At 36.9% G+C, this 23,356-nt stretch overlaps 1 protein-coding gene across 6 annotated transcripts in view; it reads right to left on the minus strand.

Moving 5' to 3' along the window:
• The window catches only part of LOC100680431 (sphingomyelin phosphodiesterase), a 342,073-nt gene that overhangs the window by 291,413 nt on the left and 27,304 nt on the right, over nt 1-23,356 (minus strand). For all 6 annotated transcript variants that reach the window (XM_031930127.2, XM_031930124.2, XM_032602052.1 and 3 more), the window contains 2 exons: nt 13,911-14,005; nt 13,641-13,846 (listed from right to left, as the gene is read on the minus strand). In XM_031930127.2, the coding sequence (XP_031785987.1) occupies nt 13,641-13,846; nt 13,911-13,980 (276 nt within the window). In that variant the 5' untranslated portion in view covers nt 13,981-14,005. The remainder of the gene's footprint in view (nt 1-13,640; nt 13,847-13,910; nt 14,006-23,356) is intronic.

Genomic DNA, 23,356 nt, shown 5'->3' on the forward strand with positions numbered 1-23,356 from the left:
TGTAGAAATAATTCAAGAAAGGTGTCTAGAGGTACAGGGTGGCCGATGACAAAGTCTAGGTAAATCGCACTGAGGTTTTCGGTGTCTACATGTAAAAATAATTCGAGGGTGGTGTATATCAGAACAATCAGTGATTTCATGTTAGCGATAAAAATGTTACAAAAAAGCCATGATCGAAAGGTGCTAAATATGCTTATATTTTATTTTTATGACAAATATGAAATATTCAAAAAATTTACTAAAAAGGATTGAAATCTCTAAAAAAAATTAACTTTTAAAAAAGTAAAAGGCTAGGCGAGTTTGATATATTCTGCAATAAAATTACAGATAGAACAAAGTCAAGTTTATTATATTTAATCGTAATGAAGCAAGGAACAACTCTCAAGATAATTACTACGTAACTTGCCATGCCTGTTTTATTTTGTTTATTGGTGAACAACTAAATTTTTCTTTTTATGTATAAGAACGTCATACAAAAACCATAAGTACAAAAACGGGCATGGCAAGTTACGTAGTAATTATCTTGAGAGTTGTTCCTTGCTTCATTACGATTAAATATAATAAACTTGACTTTGTTCGATTAATCTGACTTCTCTTCTATCTGTAATTTTATTGCAGAATATCAAACTCGCCTAGCATTTTACTTTTTTAAAATAGATCTTAATTTCAAATTCAAAATTTTAAATAATCTGAACTAATTTTCATAAAAAATTCTTATTGATGGTAGTATGATGTCGCCGATTTCTTTATTTTGATGATTTTGCAAACGCGAGTAACTATAATTAATTCATAAAAAACAATAGACTACATAACTAGACGCTTTCTTGTATACTTATTTTAAATCTCGCGCCTAAATTTATACTGTACTCACAACCTGACTCTAGAAATTTGCTATGGCACGCCGACTTAACTATCTGGACCTGATCCACCAGTGAGCAATGTATGAATGTATGAATTTCTAACCTCAAAGAGTGTATATTAAAAAAATATATGATACGATAAAAAAAACGCGCGGAGCGCGTCTAAACTTGCTAGTGTAGATTACAAATTCCGGCATACTGATCCGGCTAAACTTGCTAGTGTAAATTACAAATTCCGGCATACTAATCCAGCCCGGATCTTTACCTTTATTATCAAATTAAATTAAAATTGTTATCTAACTTTCAAATAATTATATCGATTTTTTAGTTTTGAGAGTTCAGTTTTATTTGATAAATTTATCGAAAAAATTAATCAAAGTAAATTGCTTGATATATACCTTTAAGATAATAAAATTACCTATCTTTATAATACGGAATATTTATATTATCGTTCGTCGTTGTTTTATTATACACCATAAAGCGCAATTGAAAAACTAAATGTTGAACCTTTCTAATAATTAATATGATTATTAAAGATCTTATTTAGAACTATACAGCACTGTCATTTTGAGTCATTTCATGGGGCAGATCCGTAGACAAACACCAAAAACTGAAAAAAGTCGTTTTTCTATGAAATTTGATAACTGGAGTAAAAGGGCAATAATTAAGTTCAAATTTTGGATTTAGTTAGCATTATACAGTACGGCGGACCCTTTATTTGGGCTGTTTACAAAACCAGTTAGTTTCGAAGATATTAAAGTTTAAAAATTAATTTTTTTACTCTGTATACTCTGTTTAAATAAAAACTGCATGATTTCTATTTCAGCTTTTATAAAATTTTATAAAACAACGATCCGGTATATCATCCTTCGAGTGAATAAGTAAATGAGAAAAATATAGAAAATGTATCATCTAAAATTCTTCCTGATTTTTCGAACTTTCCGATTTAACCCATTAAAAACCAGGCAAAATCTGGCAGAGATATCGAGAAACGAACTATGCCATCCTTTGCATAACAAAAAAAAAAAAAAAAAAAATACCCGTATTTTTTCTTTAGTCGATCACAATTGTTTATAACAAATTATTTAAACAAATAACCCAAAATGTCGTAATTTTGCAAAACTGAATGCGGATATCGATTCTACGGGCAAAAACACGAAAAAAATCTATGTAACGGTTTTTTCTCAGAGTTCAATTTGTTAGTGAAAAATACCTATAAACAATCGTACTCTGGGAAGGGGGCATTGACCATGCCAAATACCATGCAAAATATGGCAGAAATATCAAGAAACGAACTGTGCCATCCATTGCATAACAAAAAATAAATGTACCCGTGTTTTTTCTTTTGTCGATTACAATTGTTTGTAACAAATTATTTAAACAAATAACCCAAAATATCGTAATTTTGCAAAACTGAATGCGGATATCGATTCTACGGACAAAAACACGACAAAAACCTATGTAACGTTTTTTTGTCAGAGTTCAATTTATTAGTCTAAAACGGGAACAAACTTTTCACATGTAAATCATCCTTCTCATCCGTCTTAGATGTAGACCTTCGGAATACCGTAGTGTTGCATGCTACAATTGCATGAGCTTATTTTTTTTCAAAACCTTCCGTGTTAGAGATCACGTTTGAGTGGCAGGCTAACGGTGGAACATCAATTAAAATAAAAATTATCTTTCGAAACGAGACTTTAGGAATAGAACTTTTCATAAAAATAGATCACATTATTCTGTGTCGATAAGAGGTAAAAACTGGACATGATGTCTTTTTATGTGACTTATTCAAGCATCTTTAGCGAACGCTACGGTGATTTACAATAACCTCCATCCGGATGAAAAGAAAGGTTCCAAAGATATTGTTCAAGAAGTTTGTGAATATTACATTCAGAAGCTATCATCAGTACGTATTCCCAGGGAAAAGAGGAAGCCTGAAAATTCTTCAGAGCACATCATGAAACAAGGAAGTATGAAAAAATGCGGTATAGGTATGTGTTCGACGAGAACTGAATGGTTCTGTACGAAACCTATTTGCAGAAAACACAAAGAAGATCACGGCAATAAGCCATAATTGGGTTCGTAACTCGGAAACTTATTGAAACTTTTACTACTTTGCGCACGATTGTTTATCCTTATTTTACACTAACAAATTGAACTCTGACACAGTTCGTTTCTTGATATCTCTGCCATATTTTGCATGGTATTTGGCATGGTCAATGCCCCATTCCCAGAGTACGATTGTTTATAGGTATTTTACACTAACAAATTGAACTCTGACAAAAAAACGTTACAGAGGTTTTTGTCGTGTTTTTTCCCGTAGAATCGATATCCGCATTCAGATTTGCAAAATTACAACATTTTGGGTTATTTGTTTAAATAATTTCTTATAAACAATTGTGATCGACAAAAGAAAAAACACGAGTTTTTTTTTTGTTATGCAAAGGATGGCACAGTTCGTTTCTCGATATCTCTGCCAGGTTTTGCCTGGTTTTTAATGTGTTAAATGGCAAGGACAGACTAAGCAATAAAAGCTTTTCATACACAATGTCACGCATGCATAGATAAAATTGATTAAATGAACGTATTTAGATGAATTGCGCGCGCGTAAATGCGCGTGTATTCGCATGTTTGTTTTTTTCATGTAGTGTATGCGGAGCAAGCTCTGCACAAGTTGCCCTCTGACACTGGATCCACAGAGGTACTATAGTTAAACAATACTTCCGTGGGGCCCGTTAACTAGTCTAGTTAGCTTCTCCTTTAAAGTTTGACATTTTCATACACCCCCATTCACCAAGGTAATAAGAGGTTCAGGATCAAACTCATCTTCTTTATTCTGCATCGTCCAGCTATCTGCTTCCCGCAGCATCGTCTAGTTGTCTACTTCGAGCAGCATCGACCGGTCATCCTCTGGACAGACTCAACCCTGACTCCTACGTTTCTCTGCATCGGGTAAGGGAGTACTTAGTGGCCTTCGTCTAGTAACAGTTTTACTAGGCTGTTTTGCCTTGTTATTTCCTTCTATTCTTTTCGTTTTTTCTAACCTTCTTGAGAATGGTCCTTACGTAGTTGTTTACTGCGCGCTAACCATCTTCCGACGTCGGCATAGCTGTCATCATGGACTCAGGTATCACCCTAGTCTGAAGGTAACACTCGAGTTCTTCTCGTTCCATTTCGTATCGCGAACAGTCACAGAAGACATGCACCGCATCTTGGCTATCGTCCAAAACAAACTGGGCGATATGGATTGTCCTCTATCTTGAAGCGGTGTGGGTAGGCTCGAAGGCACCCATGTCCGCTCAAAAACTGCTTAAGGTAGTAATTCACTTCCCCGTGTCGTCTATCGGTCCAGCCAACAATATATGGTATGAGGCAGTGCGTCCATCGCCCCTTTTTACTGAAGTCCCATCGCCTTTGCCACTCAGCTCGGGTTTGATTTTTTGCAGATTTCCAAACTTCCTGTTGAGTATTGTCACCACGCTGGCTTTCTTCGTATGTATTCTTTCGCTCTGTTGCTAGAAGGTCAATAGGCAGCATACCTGAGATAACGCACACTGCATATTCTGATACTGTTCGGTAGGCAGAAGCGACCCGAAATGCACTTTTCCTATAAACTGTTGATAGCTTTCGTGCGTAGGACTTAACCAACATAGCGTTTGTCCATATTAGGGCACCGTATAACAATTGATATATAAATTGATGTAGTCAATTTATATTGGCTTAAAGTAATCTTTGACCCTGCGTTAGTCCACCTACATTTAGCATTATTCGCGATAATACAGCACCGACTTTTGCTGCCTTATTGCTCACCCTCTCGAGATGCTGCTTAAACGTTAGTCTGGCGTTCATGGTGATTCCCAGGTACTTAATGGTCGGCTAAGAATCTATTTCGTGTCTGTCCACTGTCAGTGTTATTGTCTCCATTTTCTTCCTTCTAGATATAAGGATAGCATTCGTTTTGTGGCTAGCAAACTCGAGTCCAGTCTGCTTCAGTCAATCGTGGATTATACCTACTGCCTCGTTAGCGATTTCCGTCACCTCTTCCTTTTGCTTTGCTACTACCACTACTGCAATGTCATCTGCAAATCCTTCAACCGTTGCCCCTTCAGGTAGCTCGAGCCTAAGTACTATATGGTACATGATGTTCCACAATAATGGGCCAAGCACTAACCCTTGTGGCACCTGGTTCTTCAATGACTTGGTCCATTCAGACCCCGATTATGGGCTCTAAAATCTTGCCCGGGCCGTCTAACATGCAGAGTCCAACATCAAAATTACAATTAGGTTAACCACAACAAATTTCGTTGATAGTCATAAGTATATGATTCACGTCAAAATTCCAGAAAGACCAAAATTACAAGTCCAGAAAAATTCAGTGGGAAATCCAAAAAGTGCAAAATTTTATCTTCACATAAAAATATTGCAAAATCACATTCTTAATGGTAAAACGTGGTCTACCATTCAATGCTCTAAGGATACAACTAATGTATTAAACACAATTTTTACCTCCTGTAGACGATGTCCAGGCATCAAAATCATGGTCTATATAAAGCAGCTTCTTCAGGTGGCTTTTCTCCTTTCGGTAGTCGTACCAGATGTTGCTTTTCCAGTTCTTAGGAAACGTCTCTTCTTCGAGACATGAATTGTACAGGTCTAAAAAAATACCATGACGTGCCTGTATAGCTTTTTTTAATGCAATATTGGTTATGCTATCCAGGCCTGGAGCCTTGTTGTTCCTAATTCTTTTGCATGCAGCCAGCAATTACTCTGTGGTAATTGTTGGAATGATTTCGTCATTTACCTCTGCTTCGGGGGTACCTGTTACTTCCAGTTGAAAGGAAAACAGCATAGCCACAATAAGGTCCAGCAATACCGAGCTTTTAGGAGAAAGAATATAACCTTCCTTTATCTTCTTCACTACTACTTCATTAATAGATTCAGCTTAACCTCGTCCGGTAACTCTTCAAGGTACCGTCGTTTATATTCTTGGATTTTTTTCTTGAGTATTGGTTTAGCATCCTTCATTTCTCTGTATCGGGCGTCTATACTTCTTGACCTTAACCAGTCTTGTAGTGTTTCTTCCTGGCCCGATGTTCTCGTCTTCTGGTTTAATGACACTTGCTACGGCAGCGTCAATTTCTTCATTTCATCAGTATACTGGCAGTCGTTTATGATTGGGAGCCCTCCTCGGCATCGTTGCGTCGCAGGCTCGGGTAAAATTTTCTATTACCTGCTCGACCTTATCATTTGCAGATCCAAACAGCTGTATTTCTTTTAATACCAGCAAAAATGTTCCCTTGTTATAATCTTTTATTTCCCAACCTATTTTTTACGTCGTTGCACTCCCGTTGGATCTCCGTTTTGATATTCCTATCTCCATTATTATCGCTTAATGGGCACTATTTGTGTAATAATCGCTCATTGTCCACGATCTAATTAAGCCAATGAGGCAGCTGCTAAAAAACGTGAGATTTATAATGGACCCTGCGTCTCCTCTTTGAAATATGTAAGAACATCCCTAGTTAAACCCATTAACGTCCAAAACAGAGAAATCGTAACTCTGTTTTCAACCGTAAATCTATCACATATTCCACGGATATATTCAAAGCAAACATACTTTTTCTGAAGTATTTTTTTCTTTACTTTCCATTTCTGGTATCAGAATTGCGTATTTTTCACTCAAAAATCCAATATGGCGACGTTTAAAAGAAAAAATGCAAAATTTCGATACTTTTTTTTAAAATCCAATTTCTTGTGGTGTTAACGTTGAGGACGTAACTTTATTTTTCAACTATGAGTGCATAAATGAGTTGTACTTTAAATTCAGTTTGGTCCCGAATCCAGAAATTCAATATGGCGGCTAGAAAATGGTGCCTGAAGCGCAAAATTTTGCCCAAACTTTCACGAATTTTTTTCACGAATATAATGCATTCGACGAAAAAATCAATAAGAATAAAAAGTGCTTAGAATCAATCAAGGAATATGTCTAAATTTTTTGACTGAGTTTTGAGCAACTTTTTTATTTTTGCCAATTGGCAATTTATGACAAATTGGAAAATTTCATCGAATCGTCTCGAAAAAATTCAGATATACTTCTTGGTCAATTCTAAGTACTTTTTATTCTCTAACTTTTTCTTATATAACGCTTTGTTTTTGAGTAAAAAATCAAAAACCTTAAAATTCTTAAGATTTTTTGAAATTCAAAAAAAATCAAAAACTTTAAAATGTTTTGTTCCATATGCACTTTTTGGTCAATTATGAGCAAATTTACTTCAAATTTGTGCCCGAGTATCTGTCACATTCCAGATGATATGATTTTCGCATTGAAAAATCCATTTATTGGATAATTATCCATAATTTAATTATCCATTTTTTTCGTCGAATGCATTATATTCGAGAAAAAAATTCGTGAAAGTTTGGGCAAAATTTTGCGCTTCAGGCGCCATTTTCTAGCCGCCATATTGAATTTCTGGATTCGGGACCAAACTGAATTTAAAGTACAACTCATTTATGCACTCATAGTTGAAAAATAAAGTTCCGTTCTCAACGTTAACACAACAAGAAATTGGATTTAAAAAAAAAAGTATCGAAATTTTGCATTTTTTCTTTTAAACGTCATATTGGATTTTTGAGTGAAAAATACGCAATTCTGATACCAGAAAAATCCATTTATAAATATATTCATTTTCCAATTTAGATTGATCATTCGTATAATTATTAGAAGTTTCTGCGTATGTACTCAGTAATAAGTTATCAATAGATTCAGACCCAGAATCTTCGTCACTCTGACCAGAACTGCCCGAATCATCTGGATTAGGTACCAAAATATTATGATCATCGTTATCATCAGAATAATCTTCTTCAGACTCTGATTGAGATCTTACATTTCTCCGGCGTTTTGGAGCCATTACAATTTTAAAACTTGAAAAGCTAAATACACAAGTAAAATATTAACGCTAATATTTAGAACACTAACAGTATAGTAGACAAAGAGTGAAAAAACTAAAGATTCTTCAAAATCGATTTATGAACATTCAATGATGATTCACTATTTTGAAATTCAGATAAAAACATTACAAAAGCTTTTGGCAAAATTCGGCAAATTGAATATAGTAATTAAATTCAGACTTTTTCGATTGAGAATTCAATATAGTTTATGAAACAATTCCAAAAGTTGCATAACTCAAATTTTTTAAGGTTTTTGATTTTTTACTCAAAAACAAAGTGTTATATCAGAAAAAGTTAGAGAATAAAAAGTACTTAGAATTGACCAAGAAGTATATCTGAATTTTTTCGAGTCGATTCGATGAATTTTTCCAATTTGTCATAAATTGCCAATTGGCAAAAATAAAAAAGTTGCTCAAAACTCAGTGAAAAAATTTAGACATATTCCTTGATTGATTCTAAGCACTTTTTATTCTTATTGATTTCTTCGTCGAATGCATTATATTCGAGAAAAAAATTCGTGAAAGTTTGGGCAAAATTTTGCGCTTCAGGCGCCATTTTCTAGCCGCCTAGATATTGAATTTCTGGATTCGGGACCAAACTGAATTTAAAGTACAACTCATTTATGCACTCATAGTTGAAAAATAAAGTTCCGTCCACAACGTTAACACAACAAGAAATTGGATTTAAAAAAAAAGTATCGAAATTTTGCATTTTTTCTTTTAAACGTCGCCATATTGGATTTTTGAGTGAAAAATACGCAATCTGATACCAGAAATGGAAAGTAGAGAAAAAAATACTTCAGAAAAAGTATGTTTGCTTTGAATATATTCGTGGAATATGTGATAGATTTACGGTTGAAAACAGAGTTACGATTTCTCTGTTTTGGACGTTAATGGGTTAAGACCAAGTCAAGGAGGGCGAATGCTTCTAATAGCGCTTGTCCACTTTCGTTCGTTCTTTGGCTGCTTCACTTTACTGCCTAGGTGATGAAATTGCCTGCTATCAGTACCAGTTTTCTTCGTACAGCATCCTGTACTAGCCGATCCAACAGTTGTTTGAATTGTTCTATCGGCGTGTTAAGAGAAGCATAGCAGCTGTAAATGTGTACGCCTGCGACCTTAGCGCGTACGCATCCTTCATTATGTCTTGTCATTTTTTCCTGGAAAGTGGCGTCTCCGCACACCCATATCGACACTTCACCAGTACTGTCTATATCTCACGATGGTTCGTCCAGGTCTCTGTATTGTTCATAGACGATGGCTATGTCGATCTTTGTCTCATGGACATAATGGCTCAGTAGGTCCTGTGCAATCGAGCATTGGTTTATATTTAACTGCGCTACTTTTATTTTCTTCGTCTGTCAGTGGCTTCTACTGCAGCTCAGTAAACTGGGCATGCGTAGCTACCAGCTGCGTTGTCACTCTTCCCACCTGTGCTTTCTTTGCAGAGTACACAGTTGGGTTAGTTGTTTTTTCCACGGTTGACTGGGTGCAAAATAAGGTGCTGACAAGATGAATTTAAAATATAAGAAAACTAGAACTTTATTCAAGGTAAAATATTAGAAGAGGAAAATTACACTAACGACACATCGGTCACAATGTACGAGAGCGCTACTTCTCGTGTCGATGCTCGTGCGAGACTAACTGCCTGGACAGTTCTTCTCGAGCAGAACAACTCTGGTCGCAGCAGAAGCTGATGCTCATTCCGTATACCTGCTTGCGAAGGGACCGATGGATCTTGGGTTTTCTGTGACCATCGTTCATAAAAAGCTATAAAAAACCCTACAATAAACTATAATCCCTTGTGCGTACCGATATATTTTCGCTCGGGATTTTCTTTAGACAGTAGCTTATAATTTTTATAACTTTTCGAAAAACTTAAAACTAGACAGAAACTCGACATTGGTTTTACACCCCTTTGCTTTGTGCCTATCGTTACCACATTATAAGCAAAGCTTACTTCTATCTCTGGTTACTGTGCACTTTGGTCACCACTCTTCTCAGTCCTGTGCGCATCAATGAATTTAGCTTTTATTGAAGAGTAGTTCACATTTGCTGATCTGTGTCGCAATTATGGATGAGGGTAAAAATTTTGAAAAATAAATATTTGAAAGGCAAAAATTATGAATTGAATTATAACGAAAGGTAAAGTCCCAGAATATTGGATAGGTATAATTTTGAAAACCTAAATTTGAAAATTTCTAAAAATATCGCATTATCAAAATTTTAACTACATATATCACCTTTCGCAATATTTCTATTCAACATATTTGTTTTATAATTTTTTTTTATTTTAAAATCTCAGTTTATAAATTTTGAATTTCCAATATTTACTCTTTCTAGTTTTTTTTTTAATGTTTACCCTCACCCTGTAATCATGACGACAGATCATAAATAGAAATTTGATTCTATGTTTGAAATATATTAATATAATAAAAGAGGTCCGGCATACCAGGTAGTGGAAGAATGTTACAATAATAAAAGTTTTGTTATTTCGTTTCAATAGCAAAAATAAATATATTCAATAAATAGTCTTTTTAGAGAGAATATTGCGTAAATCGCAAATATTCTTGGTAACAGAAAAATTATGTATTTGCTTTGACTTTACAATATATTTGTAGATCAATACGCTTTACGTTTACGTTATTGAATCTGGAATAGAATAATTTTTTCTATCTGATACGCTTTAGATGCGTTATCAGATTCGACACGACAAATTTATAAGTATTTTGAAATACGGAAATGTTTCTAAGTTTTACCTACTTAAGACGTAAGTTGCTCATGAGTAGGGACTAGGTGCTTAAGTTGCGCTTTGGCTAGTCAGCTCAGATAGCCTGTACATGTCCTTTTATAGGCAGCGGAGAGAGCGGATATCCAGCCGCTGAAAAAACGATCACATTCATAGTTGCACATGTACATTCACACCTCTATACATAAATCATTTACACAAACATATTCAAATGCGCACGCCGCGCTGCCGCTGCGCTCGCTACTCCTACTCTTCTGTCTTTGTTGTAATATTTGAATTTACACAGTCGTGATATAAAAAAAGGTATACGTCGCGCCATCTAATGGTTGACGACGATTTCATGCAACGAGGCGAGCTCACGCGAGAGCGAACACACGGCGCATGATTCGAGTGTATACTCTAAGCGCTCACTATACTGTATACTCTTGTACGTACAGTAAGACTATGCTGCGCTGAACTCTACACTCTCTCTCTCTTCTGTAAGACTCCGAGCTGATCGGACGCAACGCCGACAAGTGGCTACTGTCACTTCAAAATATATTATTATTTAAACCTCACAAATATATCATTTATTTAAACCAGCACTCCAACAGTCTTATCGCGCCGCTTCGCTCGCCGCTAGCTATATTCAGGTATACGCGTGTGTTGCGCGCTCTCCCCGCTCTATTGCTGCTTCTGCTGTGTTATGCTACTGTTGTTAGCTTACCTGACCCGGAGCATTTAAATGGAGAGTGGGGAAGAGCAATTTACTCTAGAATAACGTTCAATAAATTTTAGTTTTTAATATATTTTATAATTTTTTGCGGATCTTGTACGGGGTGTTACAAGTTTCTGCCGACATGGCCAAAACCTAGGCATTTAGAACACCTAAGCGGCTCGTTTTTGCAGTTAGACATCCGGATCCTACAGTTGACCCATCCTATTCTGATCTTCTTTAGCTTAATGATCTTAGCCGCTATCTGAGCTGGTACCTGCATCCTGCGTGTCACTGTACGTCTTTCCCAGAGATCTTAACGTAGAGTCTTCTATGATGTTTTTTCCACCAATTTTCTTTTGTAGTGCTTTTAGTACCTCTTCTCTTGAGGTAAGCATGTCTAGATCTCTTGCTTCAATGGCTTCTTCTTCCTGGAGTGCTTTTATTGTAACGCCTTCCACTAATATCGCTTTAACTGCTTCCTGGAAGTCCGAGGTTTTGACTTCTCTTGTGTGTTTAAGCTCTATAAGATCTCCGGCCACTGTTCTGCGTATTTTACTTACGCTATCTCCCAGCTTGTTAAGGGACGGAGGCGCTTTCATTTTTGACAAAATGTCTGCATAGTTCTTTTCTTCTGCAGCCTTGATGATTGAAGGTCTGTGACGCCAGGGGCACATTTATCCTCTTTGCTTGCCTTTTTCTCCTTTTTCTTTGATTTTCTTGTAACGACTTCCTGCCACGCTGCCCACTTAGGTTGGTTATCCTCTTCTTTATTTCGTCTATTTCTACCATGCAGAGTATTTAGGGCTCTCTTTGTTGTACTCGCCTTCCGAGATCTAAGACTTGGGGTTGTCTGGAATTCTTTCCTATGAGTTCCCGGGAGTTGGCATTGCTGTAATTTATCATTTGCTATGCAGAGATTCCTATAGCTTACTCTTATGCTTTAGGCAAGATCTATAATTTGTTTGTGCACATTGTATCTGTCCTTGACATAGTTCATCAATTCCTCGACTCTGCTGCCAAGGCGGTCCAAGTATGCATTCCTTTGCGTTACGTAGATCTTTTAGCTCTGTCTGCATCAACCTTCATTTCCCTATCACCTGCATTTCTAAATGCGACAGAGATCAGATTACTAACCTCTGCGGCATTTAAGTGAGTTTGCCCCGCCCCCTCCCCATCTCCATGAGCCCCCATCTCCATAATAACGCACTATCCATTTTTGATTTATTTCCGGGGTTCTTTCCCTAGCCTGTTTGTTCCGCGAAGCATATTTTATTTCTGTTCTACCCTTTGGTCGGTTAAGGAAACCTCAACACGCCGATAAGTCCCCTATCTGCCACCCAGGGGACGCGCCACATACGGGGTATTCCGGGCGTAACCGAGGGCTACTAGGGATAATAGCAAGTGCGGCGTATTTATTCTTTATTAATAATATATTCTACCTATTAGTAGTTTTAGCAAACGTTTCTCCGTCATTTGGCTCTCATATGCGCGAATCGACAAGACGATTCGTGGATTCAGGTCAATACGGTTAGGAGTGGTTTTATAATCATTCCTAGACTGCCACGACCTCAGTAGGGAGTTTACTCCACGGATTTTGAAGGTCACTTTCAGTGCGGAGAGGCTAAAGGGCCGATCTGTGACTGCCAGGCCAGAGAGTCGAGTGGCGAGAGGCGTTCGTGCGGGCACATGACTGGGTATGTATAGCTATAGATAAGCGCGCGCACTGCTTCGAGCCCCGTCGGTAGTCCTCGGCAAAGCGTCTTTGTTTTAGCGGGCCCGAGTTTTCGGCGGCGTTTAATGAGTAGAGCGGCAGTTCTCGGCGACTACTTGTGAGAGAAGGTCACACCAGGACCTGATCGTTATGAGATTTCAATAAAGTCATAATATCTGATCAACAATGATTTCACAGTTTATTTTTGAACCATTAACGTAGTCTTGTCGCATACAATTTTTGGTACCAAAACCCGGAAACTATTTTAACTGCGAAATTTAGATTACGGGACAAGCGATAGTTTATTTAAATAAAAGTTATACGGTATGAGTGACGACAAAATGGCAAGAGAATTAAGAAGATCATTAAGCGATGGATGGAGCCCGTTAAGAGGAAGAAGAAATATTTTAATTGAGAGGAGAATTCGACAACGCGTGGGCATAAAGAAAAGAGAGAGAGAGAGAGAGAGAGAGAGAGAGAGAGAGAGAGAGAGAGAGAGAGAGAGAGTCATGGCTGACGCGACAAGTTGGCACCGTACATTTTGGAACATGGCCAGGGCTTGAAAAAGTGCACAGGTTGCCAAAAGAAGTTATTACGTCCAAAAGTGAGCATTTCTAATATGTATATTTTATACACAGTGGATATAATTTAAATAGGAACATATCTTTACACTTACCCGTGTTAACTGATCTACATCGACAGAATTTGTAAAAATGAAACTAGGAGATATGGGTGGAAGTTCATGAATCTTATTATTTGAGGGCAATAAAGTAATGCTTATTCTTTCAGCAATTCGATCCTTAGCTTTAATCCATTCATCCGCCATCTCCGTCCAATTGGTTGATAAAATTTCCGTTTCTCTTTGTGACCATATTGGAGAACCTTTGCAGAAAATAAAATTGAGAAAAGCAATAAAAATCAATGTTTTATCTGAATAATTATTTACCTAAAGTTTGCTGCTGAAGCAGTGTTAAATAGTAGTAAATTATTTTTAATGTCCAGATGCGACTGAACATGGTATCACAAAGTGTGGATGTGTCTCTGTAACAGAAAATCGTACGACTTTCAATTGTCATAAATAATAAATATTAGCTGATTGATAATAATTTATTAATTGAATTCTTGAAAATAGATAAATATTTTAATAAATGTACTAGGAAGGGGGCTACACCCCTGCTTGATCGCTCACACCCTAATTTGAATGGCCATATTTACTAAGTGCGAAATAGTACATTATGCAGTAAGGAGCGAAAGTAGTAGAATTTTCCCACCGGATGGGTTTACTGCTCAAGCACCAAAAATATATTCTTTCGAGGGCAGTAAACCCACCCACGAAAAAAGTTGCTACTTTCGCCCCTTGTCGCATATAGTATTTTATTCAACTTTGGACGTTTTTAGTGTATACTCAATATATGAGGACATGTGTCCTCCAACAAATCTTTGATCTTATTAATCTACCAATGAGTACGATGATGCATCGACATATTTTATCTGTTGACCTTTGTTGTAATTGATCTCATAACCGCAATCAGCAATCATGCTTAGCCAGCTTTTAAATTGTCGATTTTTGGTTGTAAGAGAATTGAAAAAATTTTTCATCAATGTTTGAATCAAATATAACATTTTTGTTTTTAAACACGCTTTATCTTTGTGAATTAGCTCCAAAATTTATTCAGTTTTTTTTAGATTATACCGAATAAACCTGTAAAGTTTCAGCAAAATATATAAATGCGTTAGGGAGTTATCGTGGTAACCATTTTTACGCACACACGTGCATACATACATACATACATACATGCATGCATACATACAGACATACATTTTTAAAAAACCGATATCGAAATTTTGACCATCACAAAGCTTTCTCTTAGAGAAAGCAAAAAACAGGCATGCAAACAGGATACCTGCTCTGGGGGCGAAGCTGACGAAAAAGCATCTGGAGAGGATACCGTGGAGAATACGAGAACTACCCCCGAAAGACACTACAGCGAAAGCTCCACCCCAAAGGATGTGAAAAAAAGCAAATTGGAGACACTCCAAAAAGTTCATTGTATTAAACTTTCGAATTTTTTTCGATACAAGTCAAACTTTTGGTTGACATTCTTAGATGATACACCTTTTTACAATTACCTTGGCATTTTTTATATTCATTATTTTCGGACCTTAAAATTTTGGACCTTAAAAATTTGGGGCCTTAACATTTTGGGCCTTAGAAATCAATTGCCTTAAACAATATTTTAGTTCTTTCATATTTTTATTTTTTATTTTATATTTAAATTTTTGGTCATATAAAAATGTGCTTTTGACACACTTTCTGTATTTCTTAATTTTATTAGAATTAAAGAAACCTTTTTGTTATTCTTATTTTATTTGAACCTCTTCTACAGTGCTTTTACTTGTGTATCAATATCGTCTTAAGGATAAACGAAACGAATTCAGACCTGTCACACAGATCGCCAAAGCAAACTATGTCCCTCCACTAAAACCCATAAAGTGAACAAAGTAACAACAAGTTTGTAGCACAAGTCATAGTATGCATATCTATTAGTAATGATTTGAAATAAATATCAAAATAATATAGCAATCATTTACTTGCACTGCACGATTATCAACAAGACTTCCAACATATTTTGACACATGTTATTGTTCCAAAGCCTGATATTTGACATAACGGAGACGCGCACCACCTCTCTGCCCGACGACACCGCCCCCTGAACAGCAGCGTACACCAACCCCGTGCATAATCTCACGTGCGCGACTCGCTTTTCCTGCCTTGAGCAGGAAAGATTAAGCGGGTCTCAGTTCGACGCTCTGCCGATCACACCCCGTCTCCTAGCACCAACTCCACCCCCAACAGGCCCGCTTAGCAATGAACTAGCAATGAAAAACAAATCAAAAGTATCGCAAGCCTGAATCAGATTGGCTATATTCTTTTATGTAACGTCACTTATTATCACGTAAGCCTGAGGCGACTAGTCTATCTCGAGTGTCTAGCTCCAACAAAACAAATACAAGTCATTTTTTAATAACTATGAAAAGTTATTAAAATACAAATTTAATCCTATGGATATCTACAACATAGATGAATATGATCTTACAACTGCATACATACCTAACAGAATTGTAGGCCGCAAAGCATAAAAGTGAATAGGCTCTATAACTACTCGAGAGCGAGGTATGTTTTATTTTATTTATCGTTTGTGATTTTTTACTCTTTTTTTAGTAAATTATTGAATCTATTTTGGTAAATTAGTAACTGTTACTGCAACAATCTCAGCAGCTGATACTTTAATATCACCTTTTTTTTCAATAGTGCTTTTCAATGCACATGGCATGCTTAGTAATGCTCTGGAGTGTAGTATGAGGGCTGCTAATAAAAGTGGATGGATAACCGGAAGATTTTTTTATATTATTTGAAGCACTTCGTTGCATACACAAGGTGTTCAGGACAACATCCTTTAATTTTATAGGACAATCATGCGTTATGCATATCCCCAGAGAATGTCAAGTTTGCTAAGGCAAATAGAATAGTAACGGTTACTTCCCCCCCCCCCACCTCCGCATTGCTCTCACAAATTGCAGCTGCTGGACTGAGCGTTCAACAAAGTAGCTTCGAATTGGATGACTTTTTATCCAGGAAAAAAATCTACATAATATTAAAATTCTTTATTTTGGAAAACGATGTTAATTAAAAAATTATTTTCCAACATCGATTGTAATCTTTGCATATAAACGCCTAGATTCATTTTTGAAATTGTAATTATTGAATAATCGTCTACAAGAAAGATAGATCAAGATGTCATCCTGGCACGTGGACATCGTTTACAAGAAGATATGATATATAATCGGCAATTTGATTTACATACTATGCTCCTCCTTGTAGACGATGTCGCGTCGACCCGGGGGTCAACCTGACACCAGGTCCTTGTCTACAGGAAGATACAAGTTTTTTTAATTAAAGTTACAGTATAATATACTGTTGGCGAGTCTTCGCGCCGCTTGCCGTCTATAGTAGACTACAGGGCTAATCTAGCGCCACCATGCGGGCAGCGCTAGGTATTCACGCGTGCTCTGCAAAGTACTCTCTCTCCTGCCGACCGCTCTCGAAACAACAGCTCCGTCGCCCGAGTTATACATCAGAGGAAAATAAATAGAGAGTTATAACAGAATATTAGTGCCTAGTTTAATTACGAGTTCTCCTCACCAACCATCCAACTAGGATTAATCTAACACGTTGTGGGCCAGCTCGCTGGAATAGAAGAAGAACCGAGAAGAAGACGACTCAGATGTTATTATTTTTATCTTTGTTCAGAGGAAAACAAATAAGACGTATCAGAGGTCTAGAGGACAAATTTCAGAAGAAAACGTAAGTACAAGCTTTTGTAAGGTGTAGTCAGAGTAGTAATCAGATATAGCAAAAGAAAGTTTAATTTTTGATCGGTTTCGGGAGTGTGTTGTGTTACCGCATCGACAAGAAAAATGAGAGTTGCGTAAAGAATAGTAGGAAAAGACAGTGCGGTGTCTTAATAATTACAGAATAGATCAGAAGGTTATAGAAAATCAAAAGTCTTAACACGAGACAAAAGCGCGCGACAACGAAACGCACGAGAGCTCGCCGGCAAAAGCCTGCACGAGCCGATTCCGGGAATCGGGGGGAGGTGAGCCGCGACTAACGACGCTGTCAGAGTCTAGCGCGCGGTTTGTTGTACTCTCTCTCTCTCTCTCTCTCTCTCTCTCTCTCTCTCTCGGAATCAAAAAAAAATTTACACGCACGGATTTTTCTCGTAAATTTTTTTTTCTCCTTTTTGAGTTTCAAAATATATGGTCTAATCAGAATCAGACGTAACGGATTAGATTGGCTATCGGTGTATATATGTAATAAATAAAATCAGAGAAAAATAATTCCTGTTATATCGTTCTCACTCCTATTCAGAATGTCAGAGTTATTCGAGTAAATCAAAAAGCTTCAATTTTTTGTTGGCTTATTAGTGTTCAGATGCACTCGAATCAATTTTAAAAACACGCCTTGATAGAAATTTCAATGAAACGGCGGTGCTGTGAATTTGAATTTCTATAAAATTTAAAATTATCAAAAGATAATTACACTTTCTTTCGTGATTTCTTGGACGACATACGCGTGTGCGATCGCCCCCTCGCAAATTATTAAGTGAATTGCGTTCGTTTACTTAGACTGGGAGGGAGCACGTGTGTGGCGTCCGGGAGGCACGGTGCTAGTGCTTGATTTTCAAGCTTGGTTTGACTTGCAGTGCGGTCTAACTTGGCAGAAATCAAAGAAAACTGTCAGAGTAAGCATTCTAACTTTATTTCAGAGGAAAAGAACATCAGAGGCGTTATGTCTGATTGGAGTCTTTCAGACCCATTACCATCAAATGAGAAAGAGGTGGCCAACGAAGGCAACGAAAATCAAGTGGACGATCATTTGAATATCCACCAAGGTACAAAGTGTTTTTAAATCAGAATGTAAACAATTAATTCAGAATCAGAAGTTAGGCCTAAAATTCAGAGTTCAAATAATAAATAAAAATTGAATGCTAATCAGAGAAATTGTTTATAATACAGATTCAGATATAGAAGGGTATACACCCACGGGTACACCCCCAAAAAGAGATATGGAGGGAAAGTCTCAACCTACTGACTCACAAATGGAGTGGAGAATGGATAATCTGGAGAATGCTCTCGAGAGACACTCCGCTATACTCGACAATCATGCTGAAATAATCAGAGATCAAACAGTAGCCATACTCGATATGAAGGAAAATATTGACAACCTAAACACCGTCATACAGAAACTCACAGAAAAAATAGGAAAATTAACTTCAGAGGTAATTATCCACCCTGCCAGTTCCACACTCAGAGACATAAGTGAGACAGAGTTTAGTAACAATATCAATTCAACAAACTTATCAGACGGAACAAGCGCATTAGGCGACCTCAGCAGAGCTTGTAATGAACTCAGACGATCTATTGCCCTAAACGCAACTAATTCAAAAATAAACATAAAGAGAAATTATAAATTAACAAAAAAAAGTACCACTTAACATTTGGTTAGACAATATAAATGCTGAATTAAAAGCTAATAATCTTGCAGACATACTTGACGATTCTCAACAATCAGACGTTTCAGAGACAGTAATAGAAAGACAAAACAGAAAAGACCAAGTCAGAGACATTCTAATAAGTCGCGTAGATGATTATTACCATAATAAGATTTTACAAATAAAAGACCCATTAGAAATAGTCATTAAAATCAAAGAGTTCAGACGAGCAGAGGCCAATGTTACCGATTCTTCAGTCAGAGAAAAATTATATAGTCTCAAAATGAACAATAGAGAATCAGTAAACAAATTTTGCGATCGTTTTGACTCTATTATCAGAGATTTTGAAAATTGTATTACCAAATCACCTCTGACGGAGGAAGAGATAAGATCGGCCTTCTTTCAAGCTGTTAGTATAAAATTTAAAGAAATCAGATCGGCCAATATTATCAGACTTCAAGCAACCAAATCAGAGATGAGCCTTGATGACATAAAAACTTTGATACTACAGCTGGAATCAGACAGACTCAAATCAGACGGTCAGCCTTCAGACGACAGGCAAAAAATTGCAGCTAAACAGGCGATAATCACAGACAAGTGTTATCGCTGCAATAAGGTGGGACACAGAGCAGCCTTTTGTCCTCTTAAAGAGTACAATCTATGGTACTGCTTTTATTGCCAGGCTGTAGCTCCACACAAAGGGGATGATTGTCCAAATACGGACAATCCCAAAGATGGGTATTTAAAATCTTATACATATAACAACACAAACACAACAGTAATAACTTCAGAGGTAGAGGTAACAGAGGAAGGGGTGGCTATAATAATGTCAGAGGTAGAGGAAATAATGTAAGAAGGGGATCTTTCAAACGCAAGGTCGATATACAAACACCAGGCCGAAATCAGAAGAAGGGATACAAGGTCAAAGCGATGCTAACAGGTAACAACACACATATAATTAATAAAACACCTACAAAACTAGTAATTATTGCGGACTCTGGCGCAACAGAGCATATAGTAAATAAGAGCATAATTTTAAGTAACTTCAGAAAAAGTTCAGGCGAATATATCAGAAGTGCAAATAAAAATAAATCTGCAAACATCTCTATAGACGGCAAAGGAGATTTAATTTTAAAATCAGAATCAAATGAGAATAACAAAATAATTTTGACAAATATAATTTCTGCCAAAAATATTTCAGACAATCTGATCTCTCTCAGACGTTTTGCAGACGTAGGTTTGAGTATTTATTTGGATAATAAAATACTTAAAATCTACGATAAAAATTCAGACGAAGAGTATTTAGCTGGGACGTATGAAAAGCCAAACTGGATAATTTCTTTAAACGTAGCAAAACATGAACAATCAGATGAGCAGCAAGAAGTCTACGATAAGTATTCATGCACGGCTAACATAGTCTCGGTAGACGAGTTCTTGCAGCAATTTCAGTCAGATATCAAGGATCTTGAGGATCAAAACGAATCAGATGAAACTAACGCATCAGAGGGAACTCAGATGAATCCGACTGAGATTGGGAGGGAGAAGCAGGAAGAACGAACTGTACAAGAATCAAATTCATCTAGTCAGAGAGAAGTTTGTGATACAAACTTAGATGAACAAATTCTGAACAGAAAAATCCTAAACATAGACAACTCGTCAGAAGAAATGCTGAAATATCTACAAAACAATGTGGACAACAAATCAGATAGACAAGAAAAGAAGCTGAACGAAGGAATGCTCTGGCATATCAAATTAGGTCACGCTTCTCTGCAATATTTACTATTGCTACAAAAGTCAGAAGATAAACTCAGAAAGGTAAAATTCGACAAGTCCATTACAGACTGCGAAGTTTGCGCCCTAGCATAAATGGAAAACCTGTCGTTCTCAGAAGTCAGAGTCAGAGCAACAAGGCCATTAGAAAGGATACACACAGACACAATGGGACCAATTAAACCAGTCTCGTATCCTGGGGAAAATAAATTCATAATAGGATTTATTGATGATTACACCAGATTTGCCAAAGCATACTCTACTAAACACAAAAGTGATCCTGGAGATTGCTTAGAAAAATTCTTGGTAACTACAAGAAATTTACTGGGCAAAGAAGAAAAAGTGTGTTTCATCCGAACGGACAATGGCACTGAATTTACTGGAGGTAAATTTTCAGAAGTTATGGAAAAGGAGAAAATTGAAGGAGAGTTCGCACCTCCTTACACTCCACAACATAATGGAACCGCTGAAAGGTTTAACAAAACCATACAGTGGAAAATCAGAGCGCTCATGATAGACTCTGGTCTACCCAAGAGCATGTGGATACTCGCTTTGGAAGTGGCGGTCCATATCTATAATAGAACTCCACACAAAGGAATCGATTCAGAGATACCAATCAAGAAAATGGTTCCAAATGGAAACATGCATCTAGACAAAATCAGACGTTTCGAATGTTTGGCCTATGCCAAAATACCGAATGCGACGAACAAGTTTTCAGACAGAGCAGTCCGTACAATCATTGTTGGATATTCTCAAACTGGTTATGTTTTGTGGCACTCTGAATCTCAGACATTCATTACATCCAGACACGTGAGATTTAATGAAAAACTGGTGTATAGGGATGTGTATAAAACTGACCTAAGAGAAAAATCAGAGACACTAGAAATATCAACAGATGTTGTCAAAACACAACCAGATATACCAAAAGATTCAAAATCAGAGAAAGAGAAAAATCAGAAGAGAAAAGCAGATGACAAAAATTCAGAAGATTCAAAGGCTATGAAACCTGAACCAGAAAAGCGACCTTGTCTAGAAAGAAAAGCCAAGACAAACAGACGAACTTGGACACATCTCAGAGAAGCAGTAGTCGAAGTAGAAAATACCAATCACGATCTGCCACAAGTATCTACTCCAACTGGAGAAACCAGAGATACACACTCAGAAGAAGATGAACTTGGACATATTTTTATAGCACGAACGAACAGAGATCCTGTCAGTTATAAAGAAGCTAATGAATCAGACGACAAACATAAATGGTCAGAAGCAATAAAACAAGAGTTAAAGTCTATGGAAGACAACAATGTGTGGACAATAGTAGACAGACCCTCTCTAGACAAAGATGGCAAAATGGCACACATCATTGATTCCAAATGGGTATTCAAAAGGAAAATCTCAGAAGACGGTCAGACGACTTACAAAGGAAGATTAGTTATCAGAGGATTCAAGGATAGAAAAGAATATGAACCCAGAGAAACTTACGCACTAGTCTCAAGATTACCAATCGTTAGAGCGACTTTTGCAATCATTAATAAGTTAAATTTAACTGCTTATCAGATGGACGTCAAGACAGCATTTCTGAATGGAACGCTTGAAGATGACATATTCATGGAAATACCAGATGGTATAAAAATAGACCCATCCATTAAGAAAAATAAAGTATGTAAACTCCAAAAATCCTTGTATGGCCTCAGAATAAGTCCCAAGCGATGGAACAAACGCTTCTCAGAAGTTGCTTTGGAACTTGGACTAGAAAAGGACATAAATGAACCATGTCTGTTCACGTGGAGATTACAAAATCAGATGGTAGTATTACTGCTATATGTAGACGACATCATTCTAGCAGGCAACAATCAGACGAAACTAAAACAGATAAAAGAAAAATTATGTTCTTCCTGTCAGATGAAAGACTTAGGAGAACCTAAATTATTTTTAGGCATGAAAATAACCAGAGACAGAGATCAGAAAATATTAAAACTGTCACAATCAGAGTACATAGAGAAATGTCTTGAACGTTTCAATATGAAAGATAGTAAGCCACAGAAAACACCTATGGTTACAAGACAAGTTCGAAAAAGAGAACTCATAAATTCAGAAGAAGCTCAGATAGCAACTCATGCACCGTATAGGGAAGCTATAGGAAGCTTACTATATCTGGCAGGTGCCACCTGACCTGATATTGCATTTGCAGTAAACTTTCTATCAAGAAAACAGCTGTCACCCACTGAAAGTGACTGGAAGGAAGTAAAAAGGATTTTCAGATACCTCAGAGGAACCTCAGAAATAGGTTTGATTTTCAGAGCAGAAAATGAGTATATGGAAGCAATGACAGATGCTAGCTTCAGAGATTGTGAAGACTCATCTTCAACTGGAGGATATGTAATAAAATTGTATGACGACTCAATTATGTGGAGAAGCTATAAACAAGTTTACGTATCACTCTCTACCTGCCAAGCTGAGTATTTGGCAATGAGCAATGCTTGCCAAGAAATTGTATCGTTGGATAAAGCTATCAGAGATATAACAGGGAAAACTATGTATCCTGTTACCCTGTGGTGCGATAACAAAT

This window comes from Nasonia vitripennis, assembly GCF_009193385.2.
Source record: "Nasonia vitripennis strain AsymCx chromosome 4 unlocalized genomic scaffold, Nvit_psr_1.1 chr4_random0009, whole genome shotgun sequence".
NCBI classification, from domain to species: Eukaryota; Metazoa; Arthropoda; class Insecta; order Hymenoptera; family Pteromalidae; genus Nasonia; species Nasonia vitripennis.